Genomic DNA, 14,677 nt, shown 5'->3' on the forward strand with positions numbered 1-14,677 from the left:
CAGAACTCCGAGTGTGTAATAGAGCCCCAGGCTTTCTTTCCATGATGGAAGTACCGTTCAGACTATAAAACTCAGCATGTAGACAACACCCACCAGTTAAACTGAAAACAAAAGCCTAACCCATCAAAATCCATAGTTCTAGGACAGTCTCTAAATGTACTAACCTTGCTTTTTTTGGCTTCTGTAGTTCCACTTCTGACCAACTGTTCTTGTTAAATAAAATATATCAGTCCAGGATATGGTTTTTGCGCTTAAAAGCTCACCCTGAGCCGGGTGGTGGTGGCGCACGCTTTTATTCCCAGCACTTGGGAGGTAGAAGCAGGCGGATCTCTGTGAGTTTAAGGCCAGCTTGGTCTACAAGAGCTAGTTCCAGGACTGGCTCCAAAGCAACACAGAGAAACCCTGTCTTGAAAAACAAAACAAACAAACAAAAAGCTCACCCTGAGAAAGACTCAATGCTATGCTGAGATCCCAAACTGCTGTAGTTAGTGGCTGGCTAATAAAGAGTTTCTATTGGCTTAAATCCATGTCAGAGCAGTCTTCTTGAATATGTTGTGGATAACCTACAAGTTTGGTTCCCACATAGTAGAAGAAGAGAAAACACAAGGTTTGTACTCTAACCTATACACACACATTTGAACACACATACACACAAAATAATGTCTAAAAAAAAAAAGTAGGAAAAAAAGTGAGGTACTGGAGAGGGTCCAGTGGCGATTGCAACTGAATGACCAGAGTCATGGTGGGGGTGGTCCTTCCTACCCAACTGTGGCACTTGGGGCTGCAGCCGCTGAGGTGGGAACTTGCTGGGAACAGTGATGCTGTATCAGATGCCAGCATCAGCAGGAGCTACATACACAGCTCCCTCTGTCAGCACTGCCGCAGCCTCACAGCCCATTCTTGATGAATTTGTTGGAGGCCAACTCCAAATTAGCCCAGTCGGGGTCCCGATTTGACTTTTTATTGGGTCCCAGCCCTCTGCTACCTGAGCAGCTTCCTCATCACGCCCAAGGATGGGCTTCTATACTCCCTCCCAAAGTGGTTCCAGTGGTTTAGGTAGTTGAAGAGCTGATAGAGCAGCAGGCGCTTGTCGAACCCTGGAGCCTTGGGGATCTTCTGGTGGTAGGCAGTGAAGAAGGATCTGGGGAACCCCCCAAACATCAGTGCGATTGCCAGTTCAAACTCAGAATGGCCATAGAAGGAAGCTGGATCGTAAATAATGGGCCCCTGGTCATCCTCAGCCACATTGCCAGACCAGAGGTCTCCATGGAGCAGGGCGGGGACAATCTCTACACCAGAGAACAGGTCCGGGATCTTCACCTAGAAGAGAAAGTATTGGAAATGTGGGACTCGGAGGCTCATGGGTTCATTATCTGGAGCTTGGAAATAGAGCAGAGAGACATGGATTCATCTAGAGTCCAACCAAAAAAATCTGTCGGGTCCAGTGAAAAGGCTCACCTGATTCAGGAATGCAGCTTTGCCTAGCTTTCTGGGAACTAACCAAATGAGTCCAAAAGCTTTATGGGAAATCTCAGAAGTTAGTTTTATGCTGTAGACTATGAACCAGTTTGGTACCTACCCTCTGAGCTGTGTTTTTAGTTTATTGTACATACGTACCCGAATCTTTTCTGTTAAATAACATTACTTTGATGCATGTTTACCCTAAATCAGTGGTTCTCAGCCTTCCTAATGCTTTAACCCTCTAACACAGTTCCTCATGTTGTGGTGACTGCTAACCATAAAATTATGTTGTTGCTACTTCATAACTATAATTTTGCTACTGTTATGAATTGTAATGTAAATATCTGATATGCTTGTAATGTAAATATCTTATATGCAGGATATGTGTGTGGTATGTGACCCCTGTGGAAGGGTCGTTTGATCCCCAGGGGTGACGACCCACAGGCTGAGAATCATTGCCCTAGACTGATAGATGAACTGTGTTTCTAATAATTTGGAATATATTCTGAAACAAGTCATGCAGGAATGCACATTTTCACTAAGGGTGGCACATCGGGTCTTTGGCAGAGGAAAAAAAGCTGAGGTTAAGAGTGGACAAATAAAATGAGTGAAATCTATGAGCCAAGGGCCTGTCTCATCCCTCCCCCCACCTACGGGGTGAGAAAGTGATGGCTGATGTACCCACAACTTGACCATCCCAACTCTGACTCAGTCCTGAGAGGCCCCCACATGCATGTGGTGGGCTCATGACAGACAGCCTCTTTCGAGAGAAGCGGTATGCCCACCTGTAGTCTTGACCACAGTTCTTGTGTCTCTCGGTCAGCATAGTCCCTTTCAATGAGGTTCAGCTGTGCTTGGAGCCGGTGTTGCGTGAAAAAGGTTGGCCAGTCATCCTGCCATTCGTTCACCTGAGCAACAAGAGGAGAAGCCAGCACTGTGACTACAGTATAGGCGATTGCAGGTACACGGCACGGTGCCCAGCATTTTCACAGCAGGGCCAGGGACCCGAACCCAGGCCCTCATGCTATGTAGTCAAGGATGCCTAAGAATTTCTACTTCTGCCTCCGCTTTCCAAACTTCTGGGATTGCAGGCGTACACCATATCTGACTCAATTTTAAAAAAATAATAATTGGCTTTTTCCAGGCATAGTGATCCACAGCTGTAACCTCAGCCCTTGGGAGGCTCAGGTAGGAGGACTATAGCAAGCTCAAAGCCAGCCTGGTCTACATTCAACTCCCAAGTCAGACAGGATTATATAGTGAGACCCTGTCTCAAGAAGGGAAAGGAAAATAAGACATACAGTTATCAAATGTGCACGTCTACACATGCTAAAGAAGACATACAGTTATCAAATGTGAGTGTCCACATATGCTAAAGAAGACATACAGTTAACACGTGTGCGTGCCCACATATGCTTATTCCACATCACCCACCAGTCATGACAGAAATACAAAATGGGGCCGGGCGGTGGTGGCGCACGCCTTTAATCCCAGCACTCAGGAGGCAGAGGCAGGCGGATCTCTGTGAGTTCGAGGCCAGCCTGGTCTACAAGAGCTAGTGCCAGGACAGGCTCCAAAGCTACAGAGAAACCCTGTCTCGAAAAACTAAAAAAAAAAAAAAATACAAAATGGGATCTCAGAGTGAACGCTTTTCTCCAGCTTCAACTGAAAACAACTACAGAAAACATCCAGTGTAGATAAGAGTAGAAAAAAATGGAATTCTTATATGAACTGATGAGACTGTAAACTGGTACAACCTCTTTGGAAGCATGAGCAGCTTTGTGTTATTTTTTTAATCTATTTTTAAATTTTATGTGTGTGTATCTCTGTGTGAGTGTGCCACGGATCTGTGAGAGTGTGCCACTGATCTGTGAGAGTATGCCACGGATCTGTGAGAGTATGCCATGGATCTGTGAGAGTGGTCCACAGATCTGTGAGAGTGTGCCACAGATCAGTGAGAGTATGTCACAGATCTGTGAGAGTATGCCACGGATCTGTGAGAGTATGCCACGGATCTGTGGGAGTGTGCCACAGATCTGTGAGCGTGTGCCACGGATCAGTGAGAGTGTGCCACGGATCTGTGAGAGTGTGCCACGGATCTGTGAGAGAATGCCACGGATGTGTGGGACCTGCAAAGAATGAGAGAGGGCATTAGATCCCCTGAAGCTGAAGTGACAGGTGGTTGTGGACCAAACTCAAGTCCTCCTGAAAAGCAGTATGTGCTCTTAACCAACTCTCAGCCCCACATGGCAGTTTCACAAAAACTAAGTAAGAACCTACTGAGCTACCCAGGCTTTCCTGTCTCGGATCTCCTGTATTCATCCGAGATAAAGTACTTTTACACAATGACTTACACAAAGGTTCATAGCAGCTTTATTTATCAAAAACACGCTAGGAACAACAGACATCCATCAGCAGATGAACGGATAGACAGAGATCATGGTTATTCCATACACTGGAATAGACTTTGGACACACTTGACATGAACGGATTTCATGTATGAACTTCAAAAGATTTGACATGGACCATATCGAAATGATTATATGGAGCGAAATAAGTCAGAGTGGAAAAAAGCGAAGGGGGACACACTGTATGATTATATTTATATAAAACTTCACAGAACACAAGCAAATCTGCAGTGCCGGAGAGCAGACCTGCGGGTGTCCTGGAACAGGGATAGGTTACAGGAAGAGGTTGTACAGTACTCATTTTCACCTGTTATCAAACTGTACACCTGAAATAGGTGCAATCTGTGTCACCTAGGCTTCCATGGAGATAGACATGGGCTAAGGTTATTCCAAGGGCTGCTCTGAGAAACCCCTGAGGCAGAGCTTTTGGAGTGTATTCTGAACCTGACAGGCAGCCTATGTAGTCCTGGTCGTCCTCCTCTTCCTGGAGTCTTTCCTGGGTGCTTCAGGCATTTATCCCAGGCTTTACTCCCTAGTGCCAGGTGCACCTCAAAGGAACCCTTTTCCCCAGCCTAGCAAGCCCCCACCACTGCGGTCCACCATCACAGCATCCCACCGTTCCTATTTACCTGCCACGGCTCCCAGTACCTGGGGGCTCTCCTCTTACCTGAAAATATAACAAGGTCACAAAAAACACAAAGTTCAGTCTCGCCACTTAGATGGAAGGGCCAAGATTCCCAAGGTCAAGGAAAGATGTGACCTTTCTGCTGAGCTACTACAGGCAGGTGCCACCTGAGCATAAGGACTGAGAAAGGTAGCATTGTGTAATGGTTAGAGCCATCTATGAGGCCAGACTGTATGTCAAGTCCTGGTTCCTCCATTCTCTTCATGGTCTCTGGGAATGTTACTTAGTCTCAATTAGTTTATTCTGTAAGATACATCAGCGACATCACCTAGTTCATTACCAAATGGGGCAAAATGCTTGGAACACTGCTAGGTTCTTAGCAGGGAATACAACCTATACGTTCCCAGCCAACTGGACTAGCACTCCCAACAGAACTGACTGCGCTAGGGTCTACACAGTCCTCCTTCAGTGGTTCCCACCATAACTGCAACACCTCTCAAGGGCCCACTCAATCCACCAAGGGAGCAGGATGCCAGGAGCTTGGGGATAGTTGGAAGAACTAAAGAACAATATTGTTGTTACTCAAAGTAGGCAGGCTTGGACTCTGATGCCCTTCTGACACGTCCACAGTTGCCTCATGGTCCCAGAGTCTGAAGGGAATGCAGAGACCCTCTGTCTTTCTGATTGGCCAGCTCCATTCTTGCCCTGCTTCGTATACAAGTTCTAGACACTATTTCATTTCTCAACTCATAAATATTTGAGAAAACACCACTACACCCGCCAAGTCTTTGAAGACCCACCACCACAAGAAGCCCTTCAACTCAACGTGTAAATCAAGACAACAAATCATGCTTGTCTGTGATGACAGAGCCCATGCTAGCCCCTAGCTGCAACCAGGTGTGTAACACCAGGAAAGTCAGTTTTGCCTGAGATTGGGGGATCGTGGCAAGTCTTCTGTGTACAGTTTTGGGACTTAGATTCATAGCTGCCTATTGGATGGGATCCCTAAGTCTGCCTTGGGCTTCATCAAAGTCTTGTCACAAGTCACCTCCAGCCCATGCCAGGGAGAGCTCTACTATAGTCTAAAGTAGCCCAACTAGTCAGAGAAGGTTTAAGGGAAGAGAAAAATTTGAAAATGTTGGTCCTTCAAGCAGTTAACAGGTTTAAATTGGGATGGTCCTTATACAAGAGGTATTCTGTCCTTAATAAAGCAAACGATAGTCTAATAATGGCTTCTCTGAGGTGGGTGTAGGGCAGGTAGACTGCCCATGAGATAAGCCTAAGGTTCTGAGATGGTGACTCAAGAGACTACAATGTTATTCAGCCATAATAATAAGAATGGAGAGTGGAGACACAGCTCAGCTGATAACAGTACTTGCTGCTCTCCCAAAGGACCAGAGTTCAGTTCACAGCATCTACATCAGATGGTTCACAACAACTCATAACTTGGTTCTGAGGGATCAGACACCATCCTCTAACCTCCTTGGGTACCCGTACATGTGGCATTCATTCTGTCTTACACAAACAGTATAAATAAAAATAAATCTTTTTAAAATGTTGGGATGTTGGCTCCCATCTATAATAACAGCAACTGAGAGACTATAATAGGGAAAACTGTGGGTTCCAGTCCAAAATATGTTCCAAGTATACAGTAGTAAAACATGATGCTCTTGTGTGGTGATACTTCATTTGTACTTTATTTATTTATTTGGTTTTTCAAGACAAGGTTTCTCCAGAGCTTTGGGGCCTGTCCTGGAACTAGCTCTTGTAGACCAGGCTGGACTCAAACTCATAGAGATCCGCCTGCGTCTGCCTCCCGAGTGCTGGGATTAAAGGCATGCACTGCCACCACCACCCGGCTCATTTGTACTTTAATAAATGAAGCTTGCCTGAAGTTCAGAGAGTAAAACAACCGCACTGATCAGCCTTACAGACCAGGCAGTGGTCCCAGTAGCCGCACTAGTTTGCCATAGAAACCGGGCGGTAGTGGTGCAGGCCTTTAATCCCAGCACTAGAATCTCATTCTGAGATTCCTGGAGGCAGGATCGCCATTTCAGACTGAGGAAGAGGTAAGAGCCAGTGGCTGACTGTTTTGCTTTTTTTTTTTTTTTTTGGTTTTCGAGACAGGGTTTCTCTGTGGCTTTGGAGCCTGTCCTGGCACTAGCTCTGTAGACCAGGCTGGTCTCGAACTCATAGAGATCCGCCTGCCTCTGCCTCCCGAGTGCTGGGATTAAAGGCGTGCGCCACCATCGCCCGGCCACTGTTTTGCTTTTCTGACCTTCAGGTTGAACTCCAATTTCTGTCTCGAGGTTTTTATTAATCGTGCAGTGTAGATTAACCTTGAAAACACTGTAGTAAGTGAGAGATACTGGACACAGGTCACATGTTATACAATGTCGCCAACATAAAATGTCTAGAACGGGCATAGAGATGCGCAGTTTGTGATGGCTGGTGCTAAGGGAAGGCGGAAAAGGGGGTGACTGCTAACGGGAGTTGCTATTGGGTGATGAAAATATTCTGGAATGAGACATAGGAATCCATAGACATATTGCCTGAACACACCTGACCTCCTCTGACCTCAGAGGCTAAGCAGTAAGGGCCTGGTTAGAACTTGAACACAAGATAACGGTGATATTTGCATTAGCACTGCGATTGTACTAAAAATCATTGAACAATACACTTTAAAAGGGAGAGCTTTAGCTGGGCATGCTGAAGGGAAGCAAATCTCTATGAGTCTGAGACCAGCCTGGTCTACAGAGGGTATCCTAGGACAGCCAGGGCTACACAGAGAAACCCTGTCCTGAAAAGCCAAACAAACAAAATAAAATGGAGAGTTTTGTGTTACATGTGTTACATCTCAATTGTATTTTAATAAAAGACAATTATGTTAGCAGCCCTGGAAAAGGACCTGAGTAACAAGGGCTTGATCTTTGGCATTACCCAGTCTACACTCCTCAGACTCTTGAACTGGCCTGGTACCCTCCTACAGCATGTCTTTTGTATCACTATGCCCCCACCTGGAACACCGATCAGCTGACTGCAGTGTCTACTCCCACCAAGCCTGGCTCCCTTAGCCTTCACATTGTCATAGGCGGCTCCGCCTACACTCTGCCTTCAGAAACAACGGTTGAGTGCTCCGGTATCTGGAGAATTGGCACTCTGTTGCACACAAGGGGTCAGCGACTGGCACTTCATGGAAGGACATCAGTCAAGCACCGGAGCCTCAAGAATGGCCATCACTAAGTAGAGACGCCCTCACTCAGACACTCACCTGTGGGATGAAGCCGCAGCACGTCACTGTGTTGAAGCCGAACTTGGTCACACCCTGGGGCTCAGCACCCTCAGCCCCACAGCCTGTCAACAGAAATCTGTCATGGGAACCAGACCTCAGGAGAATGACCTGCAGACCTGGCTGCAGGCACACAAATGGCTCAGACACTGGTCATCTGAGAGATCACTACACATGGAAGCCAGCACATAGATTCACCGGGGCTTTTCTACCCTAGACCAATGGACAGACTGCGGGACAGGTTGGTCAGAAGCCAATTCTACTCATTTATCAGCTTTGTTAAAATTACTTAATCATCTCATTTTCACAGTGTATTTGGGGCTGGAGAGATGACCCCAGCACCTGGGTTAAGCAACATATAACTACCTGCAACTCTACCTCTAGAGGATCAGGGGCAGATCAACCCCAGCAAGTACCTGAACATGTCTCTCTCTCTCCTCTCTCTCTCTCTCTCTCTCTCTCTCTCTCTCTCTCTCTCTCTCTCTCACACACACACACACACACACACACACACGTACACACACAAATAAAGAAAAAGTTGTTTGATGAGCTATAAAGGGAGATGCTATACCACTCAACTCATTATTAAAATACCACCAAGAAGCAGCACGAAGACCCATCTAAGAGAGCTGATGGGCTAGGCCCAGGGTGAACTGAACTGACCCACTGTGTTCTCCCGGGCCTTGGCCTTCTCCCTGAGCTTCTGGTTGTAAAGGTGCAAATCTGCCATCTGGTCTCCGAGCTTTGATGCCTGGCTAAAGAAAGAAGAAAGGCAGCAGTTAAAATGGCAGACAAATAACACTAGTCAGCATGTTCTGCTTTGAGAAATGTTGTAAATACCTTAAAGGTACTCTTAAAAGTAAAATAATAAACCCTTTCTAAAAAACAAAAAAAGTATCACAATGGCCTTTGTGATCATGTCTGTAGCATCTTAGCAGATGTTGGCCAGTAAGTAAAAAACACTCAGCTCTAAACTTATAGAAATGTGAACTAAACATAGAGAAACCCTGGGACCACAGTCACATGCTGAGGTACAAGCTATGGCAATTCCCTGTTGATAAAATGCTGATGCCATCTGAACCAGAGTTTGTTCTTCACACAGAACATCCGTGACTGTAATAGAGGAAAAGATTAGGATGCCAGATAGTTGATCAGCCTCTCTCAGCCCAAACTAGATTAATATACTACATAGCACAAAGGAAGAAACTTAGTCAAACACATTTACTTTATGCAGACTCATCACAGCTAAACTCACCAAAATGAAACAAAACAAAAAAAAAACTGGTGTGGGAAGTCCTTCTGTATATGTCTTGCTTTTATTGGTTAATGAATAAAGAAACTGCCTTGGCCTGTGATAGGGTAAAGTAGAGCTAGGTGGGGAAAACTAAACTGAATGCTGGGAGAAAGAAGGTGGAGTCAGGAGATGCCACATAGCCATGGCAGAGGACAGACGCCAGAACCTTGCCTGTAAGCCACAGCCATGTGATGATACACAGATTAATAGAAATGGGTTAAATTAAGATGTAAGAATAAGCTAATACAAAGCTAGAGCTAATGGGCCAAGCAATGATTTAATTAATACAGTTTCTGTGTGGTTATTTCAAGCTGATCAGCCAGGAACAAACAAGTGGTCTTCCTACAACAAACAGCAATCATCTTTGTCTTGATTAATGGATTAAGAATGGGGGCTTGAGAGATGGCTCAGCCGTTAAGAGCCCAATTCCCAAAGGAATTGCGTTCAATTCCAGCACCCACCGGATGGCTCATACCTTCTATAACTCCAGGTTGAGGGGATCCAACCCCCTCTTCTGGCTTCTGAGGGCAGTACACAATGTGGTAAACAGACATACAAGCAGGCAAAACACCAAGACACAAAAAGTATTTTTTTTTAATTTTAGTAGAGAAAGACAAGTTGTTATTCTTATGAAAATTGAAGAATTAATAGAAGCTTCAGTTTCAAGATCTCAGGTCCAATAAGAGGAAACCAGAACAATAAAGAGTGGACTCCAGGGACCGGAGTTGAAGAAAGAAGAAACAGCTCATCTGTTCAGAGTACCTGCATCGGACCCAGGTTCCTAGTACCCATGTGACAGCCCAAAAACATCTCTAATTCCAGTTCCAGGAAATCCAACACCCTTGTCTAGCCTCTGGAGTCACAGACATGCACTTGGTGCATGTACCTGTAGACAAACATATGTGTATAATAAAAGTAAATCTTTAAAATATGGACTTTGACAGCCAGTCAGGCATGGTGACGCACACCTTTAATCCCAGCACTTGAAAGGCAGAGGCTAGGCTGGTTTACATAGTGAGTTCAAGGCCAGTCAGGGGTACATAGTAATACCTTAAAAAAAAAAGGACTCTGGCCACTGGACTGAGTTATGCAAGCTCAGCAGAGGCTTCTTCCTAGTGCTCTTTCTCTTTCTCTCAGTCCATTTCTCTCAGACGCTACTCCCTAGTGTCCCCCCTTCCACTTCTTTCTCTCCACCTTTTTCGTCTGTCTTCTCTATTTCTATTTCCCTGTGTCTTTTGTCTATGTGTCTGTCTGTCCCTGCCTCTTTCCTCTGTACCTGTCTCACTGTGTTTATGCCAGCCTTTCCCTGTCTTTCTCTCTTCCTGTCTGTGTGTCTCTATGTGCACACATGGCCCTCCCTTCCTCTCCCCATAAGTGTGCACACATGGCCCTTCCTCTCCCCATAAGTGTGCACACATGGCCCTCCCCTCCTCTCCCATACACCTGCACATGGCCCTCCCTCCCTCTCCCATACACGTGCACACATGGCCCTCCCTCCCTCCCCATACACGTGCACACATGGCCCTCCCTCCCTCCCCATACACGTGCACACATGGCCCTCCCTCCCTCTCCCCATAAATGTGCACACATGGCCCTTCCTCTCCCCATAAGTGTGCACACAAGGCCCTCCCCTCCTCTCCCATACACCTGCACATGGTCCTCCATCCCTGTCCCATACACGTGCACACATGGCCCTCCCTTCCTCTCCCATACACCTGCACATGGCCCTCCATCCCTGTCCCACACACGTGCACACATGGCCCTCCCTCCCTCTCCCCATACACCTGCACATGGCCCTCCCTCCCTCTCCCATACACATGTACACATGGCCCTCCCTCCCTCTCCCATACACCTGCACATGGCCCTCCCTCCCTCTCCCCATACACCTGCACATGGCCCTCCCATCCACACAAATGTACTCACCTGCTCAGGCTCTTCATCTTCAAATATTCCATCACAAAAACAGCCCCACCTCCTGGCAAATCAATCACCTTCATGGGCTTAGGTACCCGCACCAAGCCAGTGCTGCGGAGGGCCTCCAGGCTTGCCATCTCTCCCTCAAACATCTGCCGGGCCTGCATCCAAATGCCACAAACACTGTCAGCTCTGATAACCTGGACTCTCACAGAGGCCTTGCTAGACAGTCCAAGGGACGCATGGCCCTCGACACACGCCACAAAACCAAGTGCCTTCAATTACTGAAAATCAACCTCACACGCACCCCTCAAAGCCAGGGTGCGAAAGGGACCCCTTCAGGTAAGAAGGGCAAACCTGAGGCTAGGACTCAAGGTGTCTGTGTGAAGACCCACATGGCAAAGCCTTGCTGTGGAAGATGTACAGACCACAAGGGGATGACAAGGGGTGACAGGAGGAGCAGGCACAAGTCAGATGTGAGCTAACAAAAAGTCCGAGGCGGGGCCTGGGTCCTCCATGGCACTGCTTTCTTTCCTGCCTCTGAGTGGGAACATGCAGCCTTGGGCATGGGAGAAATTACCTGGGCTCATATCTGGGTCAGAGAAGGCAGAACGGGGAGGTCAGTAGGGCCTGGCTCAGTTCTAGCAGGGATTAGAGAAGCTACAAAAGACTCATACAGCCTGCTTGCCTGTAAGGCTTTTGCTGGCACCCAGAGGCTTTCTTGTTCCTAAACTATTTCTACAAATATCCCATTTTATTTTTAGGCAGACTTACATATTGTTCATACCGTGGTGAAAAACATGTGTTTTATTTATTTACTTATTTATTCATGGTGCTGGTGTCTGAGCCCAGGAGATTGTGCATACTAGGCAATGCTGTGCTACTGAATGAAATCCTCAGCACCCCACAAAAAATGCATTTATAATGGGTTTGTGAATACTTCTATATATATAGGATCATGGGGTGGCTGTTTGTTTGGTTTGGTTTTTTGAGACAGGGTCTCACTGTGTAGCCTTGGTTGTCCCAGAACTCGTTCTGTAGACCAGGCTGGCCTGGAACTCACAGATATCCTCCTGCCTCTGTCTCCCGAGTGCTGGGATTAAAGGCGTGCACCATCACCACCTGGCTAGAATCATAGGTTTTTAAAAATTAAAAATAGATGACACTGGTAGGTAAGAGCATTTACCACACGAGCCTGATGACCCAGCTTTGATCCCCAGAGCCCACATGAAAAGTCAGATCTCGTACTGTGCATCTGCAATCCAAGCCCTCCCGCTACATGACAGGAGGCAGAGACAGCAAAATTGCCTAGAATCTTTGAGGCCAGCTAGCCTGGAACATGCTTTGTAGGGGCAGAAACAAGAGAGACCTTGCCAGAAAACAAGGCAGAAAAACAGAACCAACTCCCAAAAAGTTGTCTACTGACTTCTATATACATCATGGTGTGTGTAAGCCAGAACTCTCACACACACATACAAAAAATAATTGAATGTTTTTAATTTAAAAAATGAAACTTGAAGCCAAAACACTTTTATCACACATGAAAAGAATTCTTCGCCTTTAATTCAGATTTCCAAGGGGAACGTCAGACAGGTATCCTCAAACTGCAAACCTGCACTTGGGACCAAGAGGCAAGGGTTGGGTATCCTGGATGGGAAGAGCATCTGATCTGCAAACCCCAGCCATGTCTCCAAGGTGAACCTCCAAGCGATCCCAACAGTACAGAGGATGCAGGCTAATCCTATTTCTGACACCATCTCTAATGATATCGGGGGACCAAAAAGGGCTGCTCTGGGATCCTCTTCTCCCCCACAGTCAGCGTAACTACTGGAACCACCTTCCAGAGCTACATCTGGAGCATAGGACCTCTGGAAACCCTCAGAGCTGGGGGAGCACCCGACTGTGCCATCAGCAGCTTGCTCTTGGGGCCTCTAGCCAACGCTCTCCATCTGTCTTATAGTTTTTCATATTCTTTTGTTGTTGTTAGTTTTGTTTTGAGTCAGGGTCTCCTCATGTGGCCCAGCTGGCTTGAGACATGCCGCCCTCAGCCTCCTAAGTACTTTGATTATAAATATGTGTCGCTATTCCTGGCTCCATACATTCTTAAACAGGAATATATTAAGGTGTCCTAGTAACTCCAGAGCTTGTGAGATAGTGCTAACCTGGCAGTGGGACTCCTGTCTTTCCCCAGAATGCTGGAGCTGAGCTCAAGGCAGAGACCAGACGTGGGCAGATGGTGTTTACAGCTGAGACTCATCTCCATGATCAATGACTACAGAAATTTAAAGCAAAAAAGTGATTATACATTAAAGACAAATCCTTCAGTCCTAAGAGGAAGCCTCCCTGCAGGAGCTGACCCTTCAGGGAGGGTAGGGACACCAGGTAGTTTTTAAGTAATTCCCCCCACTACTTCCCGGAACCGTGCAGTCCTCTTTCCCCCTCCCCAGATTCCACCCTGCACACCCCTCAGCGCACCTGCGTCCTGCGGTTGACCTTGACAAACACCGGACCAGCGTCGGTGTCGTAGGCACGGCCTTCGCTGATGCAGCCGGCCCCTGAGCTCCCAAAGGCCCGCAGTGTCTTGGTGCGCAGCTCGGCGCGCAGCAGCTGCTCCATGGAGACCAGAGGACCAGAATGCAGGGAGATGACACAGAGGAGGGGACCCGGGTACCAGAAGTAAACACGCCGCGCGAACACGCAGTGGCGGGGAGGGGGAACAGTTACTGCTGGGCGATCACAAGGTCCGGACCCAGTGACGCCGCGGCCTCCTGGCTCCTAGCGGCCACTCGGGTGCGCACTATCGCTGCACGCTCCTATTGCACCAGAGCTGAGGTGGGATGGGGAAGAAGGGGGAATTCTACCAGACAGCTCTCCAAGACAATCTCTACCCGGGGTAGCAGGTATGCAAAGGCTCTCAGAGCTCTCCTACGAGGCTCATTCCGGAATTTCTATTCCAGGTTGACTCATCCCAGGGGAGCAAGACCGGCAGACCTAATCTTGAGTGTTGGGTAAAGCCTGGGAGACAGAGAGAAAGTGTCCTTGTGTCCTCACAGCATACATGTGAAGTCCCAGTATATCTGTCTGCACCATCTGGGGTCCACCCTTGGCCCTGTGCTCCCTGCACAACTGGGTGGATCAGGAGTGGCCTACAGGAAGATTTGGGCCAGGGCTTCTTTATCCTTACAACACAAGGCACAGCCTGGAGACTCAGCTAGCCAGTGGAGGGGCTATAAGCTTAGCTAGGCTCTCACCGGACAGAGTACGGTGGAGTCCTGGGGAGGAGGGGGGGGGTAGCTAGGCCTAGGGGCACCTTTTAATGCCACAGGGCTGGCTGATAAAAGCTGTGCTGGGGGTTATGATAGCAGCAGCCTGCCCCACCCAAGGTAGGTGGGACTCTGGATAGCCATGATAGGAAAGAAGTTTCAAGACACTATGCTCATGTATATACAGGGGCGAAAGCGCGCGCGCGCGCACACACACACACACACACATATATATATACAAGAACACCTTCACAGACTGGTATAGGGGACCGTCTGTGCCAAGGTAACCCTCAAGGGTTTTAGGAGAGGCTGCCTCAAAACCCAGCCCCCACCATGAGCTGCTGGTGCCCTCCTGTACTAATAATGTCTCCAGTGGGGTGAGTGATCCGTTGCTGAACTTTCCGTGCGTGCTGGGGCATGAGT

General features: G+C 47.6%; 1 protein-coding gene across 1 annotated transcript; it reads right to left on the reverse strand.

Annotated features, from left to right (window-relative positions):
* Window positions 1–840: 840 nt before the first annotated feature.
* Window positions 841–13,805, reverse strand: Fn3k (fructosamine 3 kinase). The gene is made up of 6 exons (XM_075989731.1): window positions 13,467–13,805; window positions 11,001–11,152; window positions 8,447–8,538; window positions 7,766–7,848; window positions 2,247–2,369; window positions 841–1,320 (listed from the first exon to the last, which is right to left on the reverse strand). Exons 1-6 carry the CDS (start codon window positions 13,605–13,607, stop codon window positions 982–984), a joined length of 930 nt encoding a protein of 309 aa, XP_075845846.1. The 5' UTR covers window positions 13,608–13,805; the 3' UTR covers window positions 841–981.
* Between the last annotated feature and the right edge of the window lie 872 nt (window positions 13,806–14,677).

Source organism: Microtus pennsylvanicus, chromosome 11, assembly GCF_037038515.1.
Source record: "Microtus pennsylvanicus isolate mMicPen1 chromosome 11, mMicPen1.hap1, whole genome shotgun sequence".
NCBI lineage: Eukaryota > Metazoa > Chordata > Mammalia > Rodentia > Cricetidae > Microtus > Microtus pennsylvanicus.

What these genes read in the sequence shown, in the direction of transcription:
- Fn3k (XM_075989731.1), bottom strand. Translation starts at nt 13,607, where the DNA reads ATGGAGCAGCTGCTGCGCGCCGAGCTGCGCACCAAGACACTGCGGGCC. An exon ending in AAGATGAAGAGCCTGAGCAG is followed by an intron (nt 8,539 to 11,000) that starts GTGAGTACATTT and finishes TTCTTTCTTTAG; the next exon opens with CCAGGCATCAAAGCTCGGAG. An exon ending in GGCCCGGGAGAACACAGTGG is followed by an intron (nt 7,849 to 8,446) that starts GTCAGTTCAGTT and finishes TTCTGTTGACAG; the next exon opens with GCTGTGGGGCTGAGGGTGCT.